Here is a 22803-nt window from a genome sequence, read left to right as displayed (position 1 = left end):
AAATTAATCATCCAATTTTGTTCTTGAATAATTTGTATATTAAATAAAAAAAATTATTTTGGGTGACCTTTACGCATTCCATCTTTTATCTGTTTTTGTATGGTTCAGAAGTGTCAAATATAATTGACGTACGACACCATTTCCAAACATTGTAATAATTCTTTCGATAGGGTGATTAATTTTGCGCTACCTTGTATCGGGCGTTTTTTGGCTGCATGAGAACTATCGAACCGTTATCTACTGCATCGAGTGGTGTAGCCACTAAAACAATCCCTCCTCCTCTTCTGGGGAGACTCCTTTCCCGTGATCTTCGCTGCTTTAGTAACCGCGTACCAAAACTTAAGCCTGTGGGATGTGTCGCCTAGTTGCATGCTGACCTCGAGTGGCATGTTTAGGCATCAAGATTACTTTGGTCTTATGGCTTGTCAGCTGAAAATGGCAAACTGTGTTCATATTTCCCTTCAGTAAGGCTTGGCAAGACATCGTGAATCGTTTAACGCCAGAACAACGCTTACATATTGTGGACATTTATTTTGAAAAAAAAAATGTTCGCGAAGTTCATAGAGCAAAGTCGTCGAAATGTCGATTCCTCGTCGTTCTCAATTTATCGGCATTTGTCCTTCGACTACGTGTAAAATTTTACGTAAGGTCATGGCTTATGTGCCTATAAAATACAGCTCGCACAAGAATTGAAGCCAATGACCATTGTTTGCCTCGCATTTTTGTTTAAATTTACCGCATTTAAATTTTTATTCAGGTTTATTGGAAAATTAGTCAAAAATTTGACTAATCGAACCATGGACCATGTATTACAACAATATTTCCGCCTATTATCATTTTTAGTTATCAGGCTCTCCAAAAAACACCCTTCTTGTATAATCTGAACTTTGAATGCAAGAATTTAGTCAACTTATTGCCAACCAAATCAAGTGGCATTTTTAATGGATTATAGCACTTTAATTCTATTGCATGCCCCACGTTTTCATGTTTAATTTTAAATATGAGGAAACATTATATTCACGTTTTTGTTTCAACAAATCACAAAAAATATGAACAGCAATTAATTTCATTTCAAGAAATGCATACATATTAACATTTACAGTTGGAAACATTAGAACACAACGCCCGATGGTTTTTACGTGAGTAAAGACCCACTGTGCTCAAAAGCACGCGGATCAATTATATTATTGATCGGAACCCAAGACATTTATGGAAATATTATCTTATTGTTCTAAGTAATTATACAAGAAGGTCTTGGTACCGATTGGCAGTGCGGCATGAACACACTAACCGCCTTGGTTGAACTCAAGGCCCAACTAAACCTTTGTCGTTCTATGGGTCCCGGCACCCGGTTGGATATTGAATACAGCGCCATCCAGCAACGGTAGGAAGACCGAAGACCAATGGCGGTAATGCTGTAGTCTTCCTTCTTTCGAAAAAAACAGAAGTTCCGATGATGACCCTTTGGTAAAAACCGTACCAAACAGTCAATCTTTATGTGGATTGTACTCGCTCTGACTTCGGAAAAGGGTCACGTCCGGGAAGATGATTTTCTCCGCATCTCTGGGCAACATTTTCAGCGCTCAATTTATGAACTCACGGCATTGTCTATGGTCGCTCGGCTGTAATTTTTGCATCAGGGCCGAATCTCATTCATTGGATATCTCAAAGAGCAAATAGGGTAAAATGTAAATTAAAAAAACAAAAAACAAAGTTGCGAAAAATATTTTATTTATTTTCTTACAGATTTTTTCCAATCATAGACATCGCGCTTATATTTTTTCTTATATATTTTTTGTATTAATAGCCTCAGCTATCCGAGGAAGTTTCATAATAGAGTTCCTTTAACTCTTCGAGTTATGCTTCAAATAAATCTGAAAATAATAAAAATTTACAATTTACTTATGACTATACTCAAGTCTACAAATAAACAAATTCATAGAACATTTGACAACAGTGTGCAAAATACTTAAATCACTAGACAGGGAATCGCTAAAATGCTTTAAATGGTAATAATCGCCAGTACTAAATAGCCTCCCATTGAAACTATCGAAGTTTCTAAAAATGCGGCCTGTTGATGAAACACAAAGCCTTTCTAATTCGCCATAGCTGTAGTTTTCGGACAGTTGTTTATCCATTTGGGCCGAAAAGGCCGATGCGAGCAGCTCATAGTGGATAATTCCCTTCGAACCCCATCAATCTCGCAGAAAAAATACTTATTGCGACAATTCGGCTTTCATACATCGAGCACTTCTTGAGACCAAATAGTTTTATGGCTAATCTTTAGTTCCTGGAAAATGGAATACATTTAAGTTTATAAGTGATCACATGCTGATTCGACTGCGAGGTCACCATGATTTTTCATCCCTCATCTTCGACATTTACATTGCCAAAACGGAATCATTGAAACCACAGCTTTGCTACCGTATACAGCATATACAGCATGATTTTTTTGTTTGACCGCTTGCTTCGTTTTTTACCTTGGCCGTTGATTGGTTGGTTGGATGGTTGGTTGCTGATTCACCAAGAGTCCGATTAGCGTTTCAGCATCGTTTTATTGTCACATTCTCGGTACCAAACAGTTATACGGGTTATTCCTACACGACTATATCCAGTCTATGTGAATGAGAAACCTTATAAGATTTTTTATGTCTGTACCAGCCTCTCAAAAAGCGGTTTGCCAAGCGTTAACAACCTCGCCTTCCATAGAACAGGGCATTCACAGAGGTAGTGGAAGATAATTTCCATTTTCTTCGGTTGATTATAACTATGACAGTATGAATTTGAAGCGATACCAATTTTGGATACTTGCTCACCTATGGGCTGGATGTCTGTTATTACTGCTGTGAGTCTGCAGGCATCCCTTCGTTTTATATATAATATATCAATGTTTACATTTGCTTATGGTTGTGGGTGAGCCATAACGTTACAGACAGTGGTGTGAATACCGATTCTACAAGAATGTTATGGTTTATATGCTTTTTCGTTTGCTTCAATGTTCCGATGTCCCGGGACCCAGATTAAGGTAAAGTTATGGTTATCGCTCACGGTGGTAAGACCTTTGCCGTAGTGTTTTCTCTTTTTTTCCTACATTTTGGAACGTTGTAACACATAACCATGCCATTATTGCTGCCCTTTTCTAAGCTGCCAAAATAAGCAATGTATGGGCCTGGAGTAAGCTCACTCCCGTATTTATCAGCACAGCAAAGTCACTGTGAGAGTTGAAAAGAATAGCGGACAGCGTTCACTTAGAAACCGGCATTAACACCGTCAATAATGCCATCCCATCTTTACGTCCAACGAAGAGTCTCTCAACGCCAACAAATGCTACTTTGCACTTCATACACAACAGCTCGACAAACAAAAGCCACAATTTATAAGTTTCTCATCACAGCCTTCGTACAAGTGTATTTAGCATGGCACAGAGCCTTGGAGGAAGACTACAGAAAACGTGGCGGCCCTTGAGAGTTCGAAAGAAGATTTCTCCGAAAAATGTATGAGCCTGTGCATGTTGGCGACGTTGAAAACACGAACTGTAAAAAGTTTAGTGCGACATGTCGAATAAAGATTCAGCGGCGGCATTAACTTCCTTGGTCATATCCTACGAATGGATGCAATTCATATCTCCTAATCGTGGCTAAGCAAAATAATTACCTACTCTGAGCTGTATAAGCTACTCCACTTGGTTTCAGCTTCACTTGGAGTTTGTAAGTGGCGCGGTTAACACGAGGAAAACGTTCGACCGAAATTGCTTAGATGGTTACCAAGCAAGTCGAGAAAAAGAAGAAGTTCATCATTTTGATTCTTATTTCCGAGTATATACAGGGTTGGCCATATTAAACTGACCCATTGAGTAACCCTATAACTTTTTACTGTAATTTCAGATCAGCTAATGACATACCGCGTTGGAAGCGTCAGTCGAAGGAGATTTATACCATGAAACAGTACACCCCAATAGAACGCGCTGAAATTGTTCAGCTGTACATTCAAAATTCCTTCTCGATTGTAAAAACGCAACGTGCGTGGAGAAAAAAAAAATAAAGTGAAAAGTGCGCCGTCAAAGAACGCAATCAAGCAAATGCACAAAAGATTTTTGTCTTCCGGCACTGTGGCTAATACCCGACGTCCAAATAAAAAGCGGCCAAGACGATCTAACGAAAATATCGCGGCCGTACGAGCCAGTATCGAGTCATCGCCGCGAACGTCAGGTAATCGTCGTTCTGCTCAGTTGGACATCCCTCGGACCACTCTACGACGTATCATTCGTTTGGATTTGGGGATATTCCCGTACAAAATACAACTAAATCAAAAACTGTTGCCGGCCGACAAGCCTCGTCGCTTGGAATATGCCAATTTTGTCGTCCGAATGGCCCAAACTGATAAGGATTTTTGGCATCAAATCATTATGAGTGATGAGGCCCATTTCTCCTTGAACGGAACCGTAAATAAGCAAAATTGCCGTTTCTACGCCACTGAAAACCCTCAAATTATTGAAGAGGTACCTCTCCACGACCAAAAAGTTACAGTCTGGTGTGGCATTTGCGCTGATATGGTCATTGGGCCGTTCTTCTTTGAAAATGGTCAACACCAACCATTGACCGTCAATCAAGAGCGTTATCGGGCCATGATAACCGATTTTGTGATGCCGATTGTTCGTGAAAATGGTATGGAGCACTTCTGGTTTCAGCAAGATGGCGCACCACCACACACAGCACGAGCCACCGTCAACTTATTGAAGACTGGCCGCCACGATCACCGGATTTGACGCCACCGGACTTTTTTCTTTGGGGCTATTTGAAATCTAAGGTTTACGTCAACAAGCCAAAGACACTAGGCGCACTTAAGGCCAATATCCGACGGGAAATAGCCGCCATATCGGCCGAGACGCTGGCCAAAACTATGGAAAACGCCGAAAAACGGGCACATTACGCTATACGAGCTAAGGGCGACCACTTGCGCGATATCATATTCAAAAAGTGATGTAAACGAATCTCCTTGAACTAAATTAAATGTTTTTCACAATGAAACACAAAAAAATGTTTCTTTTTCCATATTTTTTTAATAATCACATGGGTCAGTTTAATATGGCCAACCCTGTACAATATTTATATATATGTATGTATATACTCATAATGTGCCGGATTTCAATAAAATGCCAGATAACAAAACAGCAAACTAAATATTTATACTCGTATGCATCAACTCCTTAAAAAACGTAAAAACACAATCAAATAAATGCCAGTTCTCTAGCTTCACCTAATTTCCAATTTACTCATCTAAAAATCACTAGATGCATCATCGAATGCTGATAAAATGCTGCTAATGCAAGCATTAACGATAATGATAAATTAAAATCGTTGTAATTCCCCTACAGCCACCAATACCCCGCTCCCAAAACAACACGCAATGTAGCCGCATGCGTGCACTTGAACTTTAGCCGCATAGCCGGTCATTAGCGCAAACAATTTTTCCGCTTTATCGAAATAGTCACAATAAAAACAATAACAAAAACAAGTATTCTCGTAATTGCAAATATGTACATAGTAACGACATTGTCGGAAATATTCAATAAATGCTTGTAAACCGTGATTTCGCTAATTTATGAACGGAGGGTAAAAGGGTAAGAAAGACCAAAAATTGAACTTTGCCTCCGCATACAAATCATACGCAAAAACATAAATAAAAAACTTACATTATTTTCACTTGTCCGGGTGCTCGTAAACGTAATCGTACTAAATTTGCAAGTACAAGTACTTAAATTCGAATATATATGTGCGTATGCGTGTGTGAGTATATCTTGTGTGTCCGATTAAAAGTTGTGTTGGCGCGGCTGGTGCTAAGCTTAATCGCTTGCACCTCAGTACTGGGCGCGCACCAGATGTGGGAACAACAACGCTACGGGCGGAATACACGGTTCGAGCTGGTAAAAAGCATCTGGTTTTTATTGCGAATAAAACGGTAGCGGTATTTCGAATAGTAAACCGTCGTCTATGTTTGGCTGATAGTTTAGAAGTAAGGATTGTCACACACATACATCCATAGATGTGTTGTAGGTGGAAAGGCGGCAGATTTCAATGTTATTAAATAGACGCCCCAGAAAAGATTTCAATATAAGTGCATATGCATGTATGTGTGTATTTATGTATGTGACAATAGTGCCCATAATCGAGGATCACAAACAAAACTATTTGCAACGCTTTCAAAACACTGTGGGTGCATATCTGGAAAGGAAAAAAATCAGTAGCAATTTGCAAGCAAAAAATGGCAAAAAAAATGTTTAAGAGATGATATTTTGATATTTTGTTTTTGTATATTAATTATACTTTTCATATTTGAGAATAGTGTTTAATGCAAATAGCAAAATATATTAAAAACAAATCAGTGAGATTCTCTGATGAAATTTATTTCATTGTTGAAATTTCTTACTTATAAAATTAAGAAAAGTTAAAAAAATACAATAAAGACATATTGATTCGAAGTATTTGTAAGTAAAAAACTCAAAAATTATTAAAATATGTGTGATTCAGTGTAATCCCAAAGTGAAAATTTATTTCACCGTTGAAAGTTCGTATCCTCAAACATAAAAAAAATAAAAAATGTTTTTAAAAATATATAAATTATATATAATAGAACTATCGATATCGATAACACAAACTGTATTGACATTTCTCTTCAATAAGGCTTGGCAAGTCATCATGAATTGTTCAACAATGGCCGTTGAGTTGTTCTTTTTTCAGCAAGGCAGGACTCCAATCAAAACTCGATTGAATTGACTGGGAAAGTTCAATAAAGTCTATTATAAGCTAATAAAATTCGATTTAAAGTTAAGTTTTCTCACACCGAATTTTCTTCAAACACAATAAAAACACTTTCAGCTGTTAAATACAAATTGGGTATGTAAGCTAATTTATACTCGTATGCGTGTGAACACCAAACTCAATGACGTATTGCCTCGGCTAACTGGTATGTTTGAACACATTCTAAAGGTTTAGTTTCGTCAGCGTGTATTGAAGAAATGTTTTGGTAAAACTTAAATACGCATACATACCCCCTTGACGAAAAAATACCCGAAATATATTAAGAAATTCAAATATAATAATACAATATAATATAATTCAAAATACACGTTTCCTTCAAAGTACTCCCCATCAACTGCAACGAGCCTATGCCAGCTTTTGATCCAACTCTCGAAATATTTCTTGAACTCTATTTTCGGTATAGCCATCAGAGCCTCCTTCAATTTTTCCATTACTTCCTTTCGGCTGTTAAAACGAGTTCTCCGTACTGGTTTTTTTACTCGATCAAGCAGAAAGAAATCAGAAGTGAATTCAATAGATGTTAGATGGTATTCGTTTCATTCTGTTATTGTTCTGCCACAAATCTTTTCTTTTTAGGCTAATTGCTTCCGGTAACGTCTTATAACGCCCAAATAATAGTCCTTATTAACTGTCTGACCTTCTGGAAAAAATTACGGTGAGCATCGCTTTCTGAAAACCAAGTGGTTTTTTTTTGGTCTTGGTTCATTCTGAGCCTGATGTTTGGATTGTGTGTAGTTTTGTTGATGAAATTTGGGGCAACACGCCGCTGTCAGCTCTCTGAAGGATAATTTGTGGTTATTTATCAATTTGTCTTTCTCTTTATTGATGTTTGCATCAGTTTTCGATGCCGATGGTCTGCCACTACGTTCGTCATCCTCGTTCATGCCACTCGTAAACGATTGTTTTCTTTAGGTTATCTTTACCGAAACATTTTCCCTACTTGTCTAAGGTTTTCGCTCATTTTAATCCATTTTTAACGCAAAACTTTATGCAAACTCATCGTTGCAATTTCAAATCCCTTTTTAAAACTGTAAGCAATCGAAAACACGTGCAGTGGTATGGTAGATTTACTCAAATGGCGTAACATTACAAATGTCAAGCAATGGCAGGAATATTAATCACAGAATATTAAAAACAGAAATCAAATCAGTTGACTTGGAGCGTCACCTGTTGGTTGTTCCCGGAATTTTTTATCAAGGTGGCACATATTGAAATGTTAGCTACTATGCGGGCTCGACACCCCGGGCATGGAACACCAAATGATAGAAAAAGTTTTTTCGAAAGGGATCACCTCTCAAAAATGGGCTATATTTCCGTCATGAAAAAGTTTTTTGCCGTTTGGAGGCGGCATAAAACTGTAGGTAAAACATCAAAACGCACACCACAAATAAGAACAGGAGCTCGGCTAAATACTCAAACAAAGGGTAACGCATAAATGTCAGTAGTGGCATTTCGAAGTTCCCAACAATTGTACAAGTAAATTCATGAATCTACTGTTTGGCGGTTTTTAATACGTCTACAGTTCATGGTGGACATTTAATAAATTATTTTTCATATATAATTGTTAAGATCAGTGTTTTGAATAAAAATAATGAAACCTGAAAGAATTTAAATTTTTACTTGTTTTATTTTAAAACAACATCTTGGCGCTTCTTTTAAAAGATCTTTTATACTATATACAGGGTGCGCCATCTTTTATGTCGGTATGTAAACGCTGAATAACTTTATCATTTACAAGCAGATCGACTTCAACATACATGTTTTCGATACGACAATTCACTTTCAACCATGGATCACACAGAAACAACCGAAATCGATGCTATAAAACCCGAAATGCTTGACAAGTTGATGTCAAACGCGGAAAAAAGATCGCAGTTTGTGACTGCTAATAAAGGTGGACACTTGATTGATATTGTATTCAAAAAATAGTTTTAATAAATTGTAAATAACCAAACCAAAAAAAAATACCTTACTTATTTTTTTTTTTTCAAAGATATTCAATATTTTCATACCTAGATAAAAAATGCGCACAAATCCGCGATATTGTAATTTCCTGTCAATAATTTTTTATAATTTATAATATAAATTTAAATAATTTTTTAATAGTGCTTATGTAACACTTCCTATTGATATTATACAAAAATAATTCATGAAATGGAAATGGTTGTTGGTCGATCTTTCGACCATGGACGCACTATAAGTACAATTCATAGAATAGTTAAATATTATATTTCTCCGTATAGCAAGTCTCACAAAGTAGCGTCGCGCGATGTGAAAAGTTAATCTAATTAATTAATGAAAAACAGATAAATGCTTTTTTTTCATATTAATTTCATATTATTTTTTTCATTTTAATTTCATATTATAATTACTCACAATTGTTTACAGATTAATGCCTTTTTTAGACACTGAGCTGAAGTATTCGTATGAACCGTATGAACCGTAATGCGCCAACGTTTCTTATTGGCTATATCAAAATGTGTACCTTTAAGAAAATAAAACAAAAATCATCCGAGATATCCTCATTTCTAAATTTTGGTAATTTGGACATCTCATCTGATGATATTTTCAAGGGGATACTTTCTCTCAAACCTTCGTCAAATCTTTATATATGGACACTTTCCTAAAATAATGGAAACTTACAATCCTCACACTTTTTTTTAAAGCGGAAGAAAAAGTGATGTTTGTAATTAGAGGCCGGCTTCCAAGCTATGAAGGATCTCTAAACTGTTTGAGTGCCAAAGGCAAACCAGCATTGTTTTGTAACTGGTGACTCTGTTGTTTTTAGTGAGTTCTGTATGTCATCGTTTTCCAAAGGACTCCAAGTTGATTGCGTTTATACTCACTTCTCTAAGGCATTTGACAAAGTGTCGCACGAGGTTCTAGTAAACAAGTTAGCTTGCTTGGACTTTTACTCCATCCTTCTGCAATGGTTTAAGTCATATTTGACAGACAGACGGTGAGTGGTAAAACTCAATAGAGTTTTATCGAACCACATGGAGCATCTTAAGGACACTTCTTTTTGTCATTTTATCAATGGCACAAACAAATGTTTTCATCTGTTAAGGGCTCAGTGATGCTCAGAAGTTTCCACTCGACTTGAGCAATCTTCATTGTTGGTGCATGAGGTCGCGTTTGTCTTCAAATATTGTGTTAAGAAATGTTTTCATTTATCATTTTCAAGGCGTCAATACATTTTTAACACGTCCTAAGCCATTTCTAATAATGTACTGCAAAGTGTAACAGAGTTTAAGGATCTTGGAATTTTATTCGATACGAAATTTCCCTTCAGGGGAAATCGTATTCGATTCTTGCCTTCATTCGTCACAATACGAAGCGAAATCCCCGACGAAGTGCCAATCAAATGGCGAAAGAACTGAAAATATCTGACCGTAGCATCCGCCGCATACGGAAAAATGATCTCGAAGTCAAGTCTTACAAGATCCAAAAGGCGCATGATCTCACACCAAAGTAGCAACAAGTCAGACTGGAGAGAGCGAAGGAGTTGCTTCGCTTAGCCGCAAGCGGTCAATTTTCGAACATTGTGTTTTCTGACGAGCAATTTTTCAAATTAAGCAAATTCGTAAACTCCCAAAACGATGGGGCTTATTTGACCGACCATTCATACGAGAATTTGAGACATCGATTGCCCAACAGGCGGCAGAATCCGCCACAGGTAATGGATAGGTTCGTTGTAACCGCAGATGGGCGCTCTCCAATCGTTTTCATAGAGCCTGGCGTGAAAGTAAATACGAAATACTATCGGGAAAGTATTCTGGAGGTTGCTTTGAAGCCGTCGGCAGTCAAACATTTCGATGGCAGACCATGGACATTTCAACAAAACTCGGCACCGTCTCACAAAGCTCGAATGAACCAAGAATAGCTAAAAAACTAAGTTTCGAACATCATAACGTCCACACAATGGAGCTCAAATTCGCCAGACGCGAATTTCAAAAAAAAGATTTGGGAACCATAGAGACCGAACTTCTAGTGGAATAATATATCTTGAAAACTTCATCGTTTATTGGAAAATTAAATATGAACAAAAGATAAGAAATTTTATTTCCTTTAATTTGATTTAACACCGCTTTTGATCAGCTGACGATTTCTTCAAATATTAGACTTTTCATCATCTGCTTTTTTTCTTTAAACCAAATCTATGAGCCAGCGAAATCTCGAAAACTACTTAACAGAAAAACAAGCATATAGATCATCGAACTCAGTGACTGATTTTACATAACAATTGGATAGTCTGGGTTTTGGGTTTTTTGGCTTTATAATTTAGAACTCGATTGTAATCAATCAACCTCTAAGAGTCAAAACTGGGGACAGAAAATTACAGTTGTTGCTTGCTTTTTAGAAGTGGTAAAAAAACGACGTCCGTGGTATTGATGGATTGGAGGTGTTGTCTGAGTGACACAGCTCAGACCGAATGAGCACAAAAGATGCCATTTGGTACACTACTTGTAGAACTATTGCTTTTTATTAATCGAACCATCTAGAAATTAACTATGAATCTGCCTATGTCTTATATTTTCTTTTCTGCAATTTCTTTCAATTTAACCATCGATAACTCTCCCAGTATTCTACGTATGTCGTGGAGCACTCAGTTTTGGGCACGCACACAGATAGGGAAGGACTGTTTCCTTTTATTCTTGATTATTCTTGATTTCAGCTTCTACATCTATCGTTATACGGCTCTCCCATCTTCCCGGCATGGTCTGCCAAAGGCCAGTGGCTGGTTATTATTGACGTAATTCGGAATATGTCTACTCGTGGCTTTCTTAACAACTTGTCAGTTCTGGATTTATTGAGATTGGGCCGCGTTTGTTTAGTTATTTTGCAGATATCCGTGTTAGTCCATCTGTAAACGGGTTGCTTCTTGAATAGCGAGAAGATCTCCCTTTTGCGCATGTCTACGTCCGTAATGACAAAGCAATATCGAAACTCTCGTAAGTATCTAAATTGATTGAAAATATTGCCCAAGAAAAAATTATTTTCAAACTAAAAGTATCATATCACCATATCAACACGCTTTTGTTAAAGTTGCCACAGTTTACAATTCTGAATTTTTAAAAGCGGTCGCTGAAGTACGGCACACAATTTCATTAGATAAACTCCTCTGTCTGGGTTTGCACTCAGTTTTTCTATATTGGTTGTGATCTTATGTTACTTAGGTAATAGACATTGTGTAGTTTCTGTTGATGGTGCCTCGTCTGCTCCTTTTTCAGCGTCCTGCACTGTTTTTCAAGCAAGCATATAGGGTCACTTCCTCTTTGTTTTATTTATCAATGATACGAGTATGGAGTTGTTTTTCTTTTGTCAATTTTCTTCTATATGCGAATGATTTCAAACTCGGCGGGTGTACATAAACTTCAAGCTGATGTTAACCGTTTAGTTATAATAATTGGTGTAGTGTCTTTCGATTATCGCTTACTATTAAAAAGGTTTTAAACTCACGTATTGAAAAATAACTAACACTATTCCTATTTACGGCCGCCGTAGCCGAATGGGTTGGTGCGTGACTACCATTCGGGATTCGGAGAGAACGTAGGTTCGAGTCTCGGTGAAAACACCAAAATTAAGAAAAACATTTTTCTAATAGAGGTCGTCCCTCGGCAGGCAATGGCAAACCTCCGAGTGTATTTCTGCCATGAAAAAGCTCCTCACAAAAATATCTGCCGTTCGGAGTCGGCTTGAAACTGTAGGTCCCTCCATTTGGGGAACAACATCATGGCGCACACCACAAATAGGAGGAGGAGCTCGTCCAAACACCCAAAAAGGGTGTAGGCGCCAATTATATATATATATATTATATAATAGCGGTCGCCCCTCGGCAGGCAATGGTAAATCTACAAGTGTATTTCTACCATCCAAAATCTCTTCATAAAAAATATTTGCCGCTCGGAGTCGGCTTAAAATTGGAGGTCCCTCCATTTGGGAAACAACATCAAGACAAATAGGAGGAGGAGCTCGGCCAAACACCCAAAAAGGGTGTAATCGCTAATTATATGTAGATATACTATATATATTCCTATTTGTTATAAAATGGCGGATGATATACTTCAATTTGTTGAAGGAATCAATAATCTCGGCTTTTATGCTATCTAAAGCGTATTCTGTTCTTGGCTTCATAAAACGAAATAGCTCGAACTTTGCAACTCTTATGCTCTTAAGCTCTATTTCCTGCTTTTATTCGATATAAATTAGCGAATGTCGCGTGTATTCAGAGATCTTACTACCAATTCTCTATTGAGAGGGTGCAAAAAGTTGTTCTTAAATATGCTTTCTCCTCCCTGAATTTATCTGATCCTGTTTCATCCTCTGAATCTCGCTTATTTCTACTTAATCTAGAAGACCCATTTTGTCACTGTATTTTTTATATAATATTATCAAGAGCGAGATTGACTGTTCGTGTATTTCAGAAGGATTAACTTTTCAGTCCCTACCAGGTTTTTAGGCAATAAATATCCGTTCTATTTGAATAGATTTAGAACAAATGATGCCTGCAATACTCCTATTCTTCGATCTCTTCATGAACTCAATGAGATCTCACATTATCTAAACTATGAATTCTCCTCACTTATGTATTGCAATATAATTTTAGGATTTTAATTTTTTCGTCAAATATCCTTTTTTAGCGTGATCACCATTCGGAATTCACTGAGTCGTTAGTTCGAATCTCGGTGAAAACACCAAAATTAAGAAAAACATTTTTCTAATAGCGGTCGCCCCTCGGCAGGCAATGGCAAACCTCCGAGTGTATTTCTGTCATGAAAAAGCTTCTCATAAAAATATCTGCCGTTCGGAGTCGGCTTGAAACTGTAGGTCCCTCCATTTGTGGAACAACATCAAGACGCACACCACATATAGGAGGAGGAGCTCGGCCAAGCACCTAACAGAAGTGTACGCGCCAATTATTTATTTTTTATTTTTATCCTTTTTTAGTCAGGAAGAAAATTTTTTATTATTTTCAGAATAAAAAAATGAATTTTAATTTTAGTTTAAAAAATGCTGAATTTACATACTAAATTTTAGGATATGTTCAGCTTTATCCACATTCTTATCGCCATTGGCACTGCGTTATGTTTCATTATGAACACGCTAGTCAATTGGTTTATATCACGTAAACGGCCAACCTACCCACCAATTCAGGATGAGTTGCTAATCAAATCTGTGGGCGAATTGGTTGCCGAGCTGCGACAAAAAAAGGTATAATAAAATATTAAAAAAAAAAAACTAATAATAATGCAACGTTATTTCCGAAATAATTTTTAGATCACTTCACATCAGCTAGTGCGAGCGTATATCAGCCGCATACAGGCAGTAAATCCTAGCCTAAATGCAGTAATTGAGAATCGTTTCGAGTACGCACTGAAAGACGCACAACATGCGGATAGCCTGATTGCCAAGGCGAACAACGCACAGTTGGTGGCACTCTTTGCACGCTACCCCCTACTTGGTATACCATTTACAGTGAAGGAATCAGCAGGGCTAAAAGGTGAAATAATTAAAATGTATTAAATATGAATACTTACTTCAGGTATATTCTTAACTTTAAGCACTTTTGCAACCGGTTTTTATAGCTTTAATTTTAAGTGATTTCAGCGTAAATAGCTATTAATTAAATTGGTTTTATATGTATATTTTGTATTTGTGCTTCCAACACTTGCTATCAAGTATATAATATGTATGAATACACTTGACCCCCAAGGTCGATTACATGGAGTCATTAAACAGCAACGACTGCACTATACGATTTATCAAGAAAGTGTCATTAAAAAATAAAGTTTTCAAGTTTAGTATAATTGCGGGTTAGTATCGGAAATTAACATATATCGTTACAAAAAAATGAGAGTTGCTACTTAAGCTTGCTGATAGACAAGTAAAAATTAATATTTACTTATATAAATCGGTCAATAACCAAGGATGATAAAATTCGCCTTCATAGATTACCAGGTTTGCTATTTAGCTACGGTAGAAAAGAAAATTGTGAGGGGCACTTTGGCGGTCACGTCACTTGGGGATTCGGCAGCCAAATTCTGCACGATCATCAGTCGTTGTTCACACAGCAACGAAGTGTTATTGGTTGATCTTTTTCGTATATCTCCAACACAATCTCAGTTTTATTGTAAACACACCTCAAGTGACGTCAGCCCATCAGCTGATTCTATCAAATCCGCTTAGAGCCGAAAAACGGTCTGTTAATGGTATTTTTGCCATTTCAATAACCACGCACATCTGCTATATAAAGGTAATTTTCAAAAAAGAAAAAAACTTCAAAATACACCTCTGTCCGTCCGCCTAATGTTACAAGTTGTAACTCGCTTTCTTACTTGTTAGTGTTAAGGCTCAAAAAATTATTTACTGATAGTTTGGATGGACTTTTATGCTGCTTTAAGAATGCTGGCAAACACCAAGTAATTTCTTGTTGTTATTTTTATTAGCTTTAATTATTACTTCGACACTCGTCCACTTCTTTTCCCTATCACTTTTATATTCTCAGAAATTAAGGCCAAGATTTGTTTGGTTCAAGGAAATTGCATTTTCCTGGCTTTTTTTCACCTCATACTTTTTATGAATAAAACCTAAAATTGTTCTTAATTTCTAGGACTCTCTTTTGTTATCGGCAACATTTATCGGCAAAATATGAAATGTGAACACGACAGTGTAGTGGCAGAGCGGCTACGGTCTGCCGGTTGCATACCACTTTTGGTCTCAGCAAACCCAGAGTTTTGTATGAGCTACGAGACGAATACTATAATGAATGGAAAGTGTCGCAATCCATATGATCTGAACAGAGTGTCTGGAGGATCATCTGGCGGAGAGGTGGGTATTTAAGAAAAAAAAACACAATGTCAAACTTCGATTTATATTTTTTTATTGCTTTTAACTCCTTTTCACAGGGTGCTCTAAATGGCGCCGGTGCGACACCATTCGGTTTGGCTTCAGATATAGGCGGTTCAATACGTTTACCTTCAATGTTTTGTGGTGTATTTGGACATAAAGCAACAGGGGGACTGATACCAATTAAGGGGAGCTTCCCCTACGTAGAAGATCCGAGATTTGCACAATACCTGACAGCAGGACCAATAACACGTTTTGCCAAAGATTTGCCCATACTGCTGCAAGTGATGGCCGGCGATGATAGCAATAAGTTGAAATTTCATGAACCAGTAAAACTAAAGGACATTAAGGTCGAATTTCAATTCTAGATTTTGTTGCGAAATTACAAAATTTATAGACCTCTCTTGCAGATATACTACGCATATGGTTTCAGTGGTTGTGAAGCGCTAATGCACCTGCCAACCGCATTCGACATACAATTAGCCATAACCAGAGCGGTGAAGTGCTTCGAAAAAGGTGGACTCACCACAAAGCAGGTATGAGTTTCAACGTTTCAGTAAGTAACACATTGTAAAATGGGCTTGGCTTCTTCTTCTTAATTGGCGCGATAACCGCTTATGCGATTTTGGCCGAGCTTAACAAAGCGCGCCAGTCGTTTCTTTCTCGTGCTAACCGGCGCCAATTGGACACACCAAGTGAAGCCAAGTCCTTCTCCACCTGATCTTTCCAACGCCGTGGAGGCCGCCCTCTTCCTCTGCTACCACCAGCTGGTACCGCATCGAATACTTTCAAAGCCGGAGCGTTTGCATCCATTCGGACGACATGACCCAGCCAACATAGCCGCTAGATCTTTATGCACTGCGCTATGTCTATGCATCGTAAAGCTCATACAGCTCATCGTTCCATCGTCTGAGATATTCGCCGTTGCCAACATGCAAAGGTCCAAAAATCTTACGCAGAATCTTTCTCTCGAACACTCCAAGTGTCGCTTCATCGGATGTTGTCATCGTCAAAGCTTCTGCGCCATACGTTAGGACGAGCATGATGAGAGTCTTGTAGAGTATTAGTTTTGTTCGTCGAGAGAGGACTTTACTACTCAGTTGCCTACTTAGTCCAAAGTAGCACTTGTAGGCAAGAGAGATTCTACGTTGGATTTCAAGGCTGACATTGTTGTCGGTGTTAATGCTGGTTCCTAAATAAACGAAGTCTTTTACAACCTCGAAATTATAACTATCTGCAGTGACGTGGGTGCCGATACGCGAGTGCGCCAACTGTTTGTTTGAAGACAGGAGTTACTTCGTTTTATCCTCGTTCACCACCACATCCATTCGCTTTGCCTCTTTATCCAGTTTGGAGAAGGCAGAACTAACAGCGTGGTTGGTAAGGCCGATGGTATCGATATCATCGGCATACGCCAACAATTGTACGCTCTTATAAAATATTGTGCCTGAGCGATTAAGTTCTGCGGCTCGTACGATGCTCTCCAACATCAGGTTAAAGAAGTCACACGACAGCGAGTCACCTCGTTTAGTATCAAACGGCTCGGAGAGGTCCTTCCCAATTCTGACGGCGCTGCTGGTGTTGAGCAACGTCATCTTGCATAGCCGTATTAGTTTTGTGGGGATACCAAGTTCAGACATCGCGGCATACAAGTAACTCCTTTCTGTACTGTCGAATGCAGCTTTGAAATCGACGAAAAGATGGTGTGTGTCGATTCTCCTTTCGTGCGTCTTTTCCAAGATTTGGCGTATTGTGAATATTTGGTCGATGGTAGACTTTCCAGGACTAAAGCCACACTGATAAGGTCCAATCAGTTGGTTGACGGTGGGCTTCAGCCTTTCACACAATACGCTTGCTAGAACCTTATAGGCGATATTTAGAAGACTAATCCCGCGGTAATTGGCACAAATTGCAGGATCACCTTTCTTATGGATTGGGCAGAGCACACTTAAATTCCAATCGGCAGGCGTGCTTTCATCCGACCATATTTTGCATAGGAGCTGATGCATGCACCTTACTAGCTCCTCGCCGCCATGTTTAAATAATATAGCTCAGCCGGCAGTCCGTCGGCGCCAGCGGCTTTGTTGTTCTTTAGCCGTCAACGATTCGGGTATCGGGAACTTCACATTCTCTGTGACATGCGCAGCTGTCACTGTTGGCGCTTACATCCTTTTTATTTGTGTTTGGCCAAGCTCCTCCTCCTATTTGTGGGGTCGAACCTGCTACCTCCAAACGGCAAATGCATTTTTATAAGGAGTATTTTTCATAACAGAAGTACAATCGGAGGCTTGCCATCGACTGCCGAGGGGAGCCCACTATCATATGGTGTTTCATGCCTCGAGATTCGAACCTGTACACTCCCGTACTACAGCCGCCCAACTGAGCATGGATGTACATACATATGTATATTGTATACGTATATAACACCCTCCAGTGTACACTTATATTTTGGTTTCAAAGGTCATTCTTTAAATCTGTAGTAATCAACTAAAGTTAATTTTACATGAGGCTGGAGAAGTTTAATTTCACTCCTATGTAGCATAGAGAAGCCTATTAAAGTTCACCTTAACTAATCAGTTCTTCAGGCGTAAAATTTTTCCGATATGGTAATCAGATCAACTTGATATAACCAAGCAAATCCAAAAAGATTGAGAAACTGAAAATTATCCTAGACATCTGACCGTTACCTACTTAGCGGAGGAGGAACCCGTCTCGCATGAGAAAATATACAAGTACAAAGTCTATTGACTTCCAATTAAATGACAAGGCTCTTAACTAAGGACTTCGATAGTATCATAAGCCTAACATAAATCCTACAAATTACCACATTCTCTTCAGCGCGCTTCAGAAGAAGAGCTACGAAGAACATGCTTCAAATATCTGGAAGAGCATTTCTTCGAATGCTTTAACAGTCGAGGTACCATTGCAACTAAATCCTGCTACTTGGCCTTTTTAAAGTAGCAAAGTCCGCGCAGTTCCTCTGTTAACACCAGCGGTTATTGACTCGAATAACTTCAGAGCTAAAATGTTTGCATCCATTCATGAAAATTGCCCACCCAGTTGAGCTGCTAGATTTTTATTCGCTGCCCTACAGTTCACACAGGTCATCGTTCCACTCATTGCGATGCCCTTCCCCAACACATAAAGATCCATAAATCTTCCACAGAATCTTTAATTCGAACACTGAAAAGCGTGTTGTTGTTGTAGCAGCTTACTAAACCCTTCCGATGCGGCGTAATCACCGATCGTCATCGTATAACTCATCTTATGGTAGAATCAAGAAGCGTTCTGTTTCGACAGGTTGGGTCCACAGGAAGAGTGGTGTTAGGTGAGTGAACTTGAGAAGGCATGTGAATAGGTGGTTAGTATCGTGCGGTGTGCCTTCACATGTCAGACATAGGTATATTGAGTATGTCGGTGTATATTCTGAATGAGTAGGAGTTTAATATACTACAATATCCAGATCGTAATTAAGCGGGTATCGTGAGGTAGCTGAAGCTCTTCGTCGGAAATAGCTGGTGGTTGATCTCCGATAACGGCATTCGGGGATCGGGGGTTTAGGAAGGTGGTGAAAGCGTTCCAATTAATGTCGTTTAACGTCTGTGTGAATATTGTCCGGCCCAGTAGTTGTAGTTATACTTTGTCCTCGATCTCGTCAGCGTAGTTGAGGAGATGCCTTCTGACACGCCTAGGAGGTGGCTCAGACTCTAGCAAAGGTCTACAGGGGTGTGATTTCTTCGATAGCACCCAAGTAGAAACTGCTTGCTGAGCATTTTGCAGTATTTTTTAACTGAGAGCTCGGAAACCTCGTTGTAAAAGTGCATGTTGTCAGGGTACCCCACTATAGAATGTGCCGGTGCAAGATTTCAAGGCTCACATTGTGAATAACATTATAATTACAATAAACACATTAATTCTGATTTTAAGTTGTTCTCTGAATCTCAAATCCCCAACTGGTGTTTAGCCGACCTTCTCCTCTAATAAATGGTGTGCGGGGGAGTTAGCTATGCTTTTCCATGACAGAAATTGAAATTTCCATGACAGAAAGGTGATCGCGATTAGAAGAAAAACATGGCCTGTCATTTAATATTTCACGCCCATATTCAAATTGGAGCCTGAATCAATCGAATAGTGTTAACGCCCAAACTCATTAGACTACAGTTTATTATAAAATAAAACTAAAATTACTTCAAATATGAAATGAACTGTACCAGTTAAAGTTGGCCACAGAATTTGTAAAATATTACTGTACGATTTACACACAACTTGGCTCCCATTACTAGAGTTATGGGTATGAAACACTTTGAAGTCTAACTTAATTTTGAAATCTCATCAAGAGTGTAGAATTTTATATACACCGTACATTTTCTGAAACAGGTAAACTTAAACAAATTTGGTAATGCCAGAGAAATTGGTATACGCGCTCTCTCAGAGTTACACGGCATACCGAGCGTAACCACTCAAAGTCCACCCAAAATAAGAACATTGATTTGGCAGCTGATTCTCTCGCTTATTGGGAAGTCGGTGCATAACCGCGATGCTGTCTTTATGGAGTGGATGCGTCTAGAGAAGGCGTATATTTCTGATAAGCAAGCAGACGAATTACGCGCTGAAAGCAAAAAGCTGAAAGAAGAGTTGGTGGTGAGATAAACAGTCATTATCTTATTGGCTTAACTTTTTTCATACATTTTTATATCCCCTTAATAATTTCTTATATTTTTCAGCAAATGCTAGGCGAGAATGGTGTACTCTTCTTGCCCACTTTTCCCACTTCGGCTTTCGCATTCAACACAAGCACCTTGAATTTGGTCGGAGTGGGTCTAATGCTATTGTTCAACATACTGGGCTTGCCTGCAACACATGTGCCAATGGGTCTGGATCATCGAGGCCTGCCAATAGGCTTCCAAGTGGTCGCTGCACCATATCAAGACAAATTGTGTCTACAGATAGCAGCTGAGTTGGAAGGCGCTTTCGGCGGATGGGTGCCGCCGCTGTCGCATGACATAAAAGCTTAGTGTAAATAAGCTACTTGAAGCTTTTTAAGTTTAGCATAAGTATAGCGTGCTTTGTGCTTACGTACTTACGTAGTTTGGTTGAAATTCTTTATGTATACTTCTCTAGAATATTTGCAATGTGATTATTGATTGAAGATTTGTATTTTTTGTTGTGCGTTGTAAAATTTGCTTAAGCGGTCTCTCTCATATGGTATAATAGAGATGTATACATCTATTCACATAATTAAGTCGTTCAGCTTTTCGCATTAATAAAAACATTCTTAATTAAAGTGCCAAACATTATACAAAAGTTAAAACATTTCAAAAAAAAAAAAAAAACTTCCGAGCATCTGATTTATATGAAAGAAAATTCTCAATATCGTATGCAAAAAAAATTATCAAAAATTAACGCGATTTTTAGACGACTTCAAACTTACACTTTTTATTACTAAAACTAAACGGAGTATAAAACTGTATACCAAAAAGTTCTGATTAAAGATCAAAGATTCATTTTTTTTTTTTATTTATTTATTAAGTTTTTGTGAATTTTGTACAAAGATTGGAGCTTTAATTACTTGATTTATAAAATTTTTGCTATGCATAAAACTATATTTTTATTAAAAAATAGCGAAATAAATTTCGCGTAAAAAGGCGAGTATTATAAAGAGATAAAGTGGCTTCATTATGAGAGCACAAGTGTAAAGTACGAGTATAAGGATATACCTCTACTAGAGCTGTCAAACTATCGATAGCTGATGTATAAGCTGTAGATACTTTCGAATAATTACACAATTAATTAATTTTGATGTCCATGCATTTATATTCAAGTTATGTATTTACGGGCAATCAAATCTCAATTAAATTTTTTTAATAAAAATCACCGCAGATTATTTACAATTAAATCGCCTTGCTGAAAATTCGTTCTGACTCCTCTGAAGACAGGAGTACAAAAATCTTTCCTTGCCAAGTATTTGATGGCAGTCTCGACACCTTGAATAACAAATGTAGGGTCAGTTGGAGTAATTATGAACAAATTTTCTAAATTTCAGGTACTAACAGCCACGAAAAGTCTTTCATCCCTGCAGAAATTCTTCAAAGTCACCAAAAACGAATATTTCATTACCCTACTTCCTTCTGTTTTATAGTTGCAGCTAAGAGACCCTAAAATGCCTGTTCATAATTAACCCATATGTTCATATTTACCCGAATGTGTATGTGTGTTTGTGAACATTGATTCGGGTCTTGAGATGAGATATTTGAAAACCGAGACAGACGATGTTCATAATTACCCCGAACAAGGTCCCAAAACAAACCTCTCCAAAGTAAGATCGTTTATTTGTTTGTAACAAATTCGTACTTATCGTTGCGTGAAGCTGAAGCACTTTTAAGAAAAAATTGTAATTATGTATCCAAGGACACGACATGCTTACATCCAAAAGACGTCCAGACGTCCAGAATTTTCAAAAAATCGTTTTTTTGTTTTTTCGAAATTTCGAAAGTATAGCACCTTAAGAACAGACTATGAAATTTTCATGCTGAAATCTCCAATATTATAGCCTCTACAGCCCATTAACTAGGTATAGAACGATCCGCGCGCTCCTGCACCTCAAACTTTAAACCAAATTTTCTCGAAACTACTTTTTCTCTGCATAATAACTTATATAGTTTTTAATATTTTTTGATGCGGTTTTTTTAAAATTCGAAAGTGTTTTCTCTATGGATTTGATTTTTAATATTTTTATAAAAAAGTTTTATAAACATAATTAAAGTGTGACATTTATGACGTAAAACACTTATATATATTTATATACCTGGCGCGTACACACTTTTTGGGTGCTTGGCCGAGCTCCTCCCCTAGTTGTGGTGTGCGTGTTGATGTTGTTCCACAAATGGAGGGACCTACAGTTTCAAGCCGACTCCGAACGGCAGATATTTTTATGAGGAGCTTTTTTCATGGTAGAAATGCACTCGGAGGTTTGCCATTGCCTGCCGAGGGGCGACCGCTATTAGAAAAATGTATTTCTTAGTTTTGGTGTTTCACGGAGATTCGAACCAACGTTCTCTCCGTGAATTCCGAATAGTAATCACGCACCAACCCATTCGGCTTCGGTGCCGTAAAACACTTACTTTTTTATAAAATGAGG

General features: G+C 38.0%; 1 protein-coding gene across 5 annotated transcripts; it reads left to right on the top strand.

The window, feature by feature from the left end:
- The first annotated feature begins 5841 nt into the window (after positions 1 to 5841).
- Positions 5842 to 21536, top strand: LOC129253349 (fatty-acid amide hydrolase 2-like). Of its 5 annotated transcripts, XM_054891690.1 has the most exons (9): positions 5849 to 6012; positions 6157 to 6209; positions 13857 to 14030; positions 14097 to 14319; positions 15430 to 15647; positions 15725 to 16015; positions 16076 to 16201; positions 20043 to 20306; positions 20390 to 21536. In XM_054891690.1, coding segments are annotated over exons 1-9 (1641 nt in total). In that variant the 5' UTR covers positions 5849 to 6011; the 3' UTR covers positions 20681 to 21536. The 5 variants fall into 5 exon arrangements, with proteins under 5 accessions (XP_054747667.1, XP_054747665.1, XP_054747666.1 ...); XM_054891692.1 differs by lacking the exon at positions 6157 to 6209 and having other exon boundaries at positions 5842 to 6012; XM_054891691.1 differs by lacking the exon at positions 6157 to 6209 and having other exon boundaries at positions 5855 to 5923.
- Positions 21537 to 22803: the final 1267 nt, after the last annotated feature.

The sequence above is a fragment of the Anastrepha obliqua genome, chromosome 1 (genome assembly GCF_027943255.1).
Source record: "Anastrepha obliqua isolate idAnaObli1 chromosome 1, idAnaObli1_1.0, whole genome shotgun sequence".
Lineage (NCBI taxonomy): Eukaryota > Metazoa > Arthropoda > Insecta > Diptera > Tephritidae > Anastrepha > Anastrepha obliqua.
The sequence above is the reverse complement of the archived record's forward strand: the minus strand, read 5'-3'. Positions and strand labels throughout refer to the sequence as shown.

Excerpts from the sequence above, each read along its gene's own strand:
- LOC129253349 (XM_054891690.1), top strand. Across the intron at positions 14,031-14,096 it reads CCGAGCTGCGACAAAAAAAG|ATCACTTCACATCAGCTAGT; the intron begins GTATAATAAAAT and ends AATAATTTTTAG. Across the intron at positions 20,307-20,389 it reads AGCTGAAAGAAGAGTTGGTG|CAAATGCTAGGCGAGAATGG; the intron begins GTGAGATAAACA and ends TATATTTTTCAG.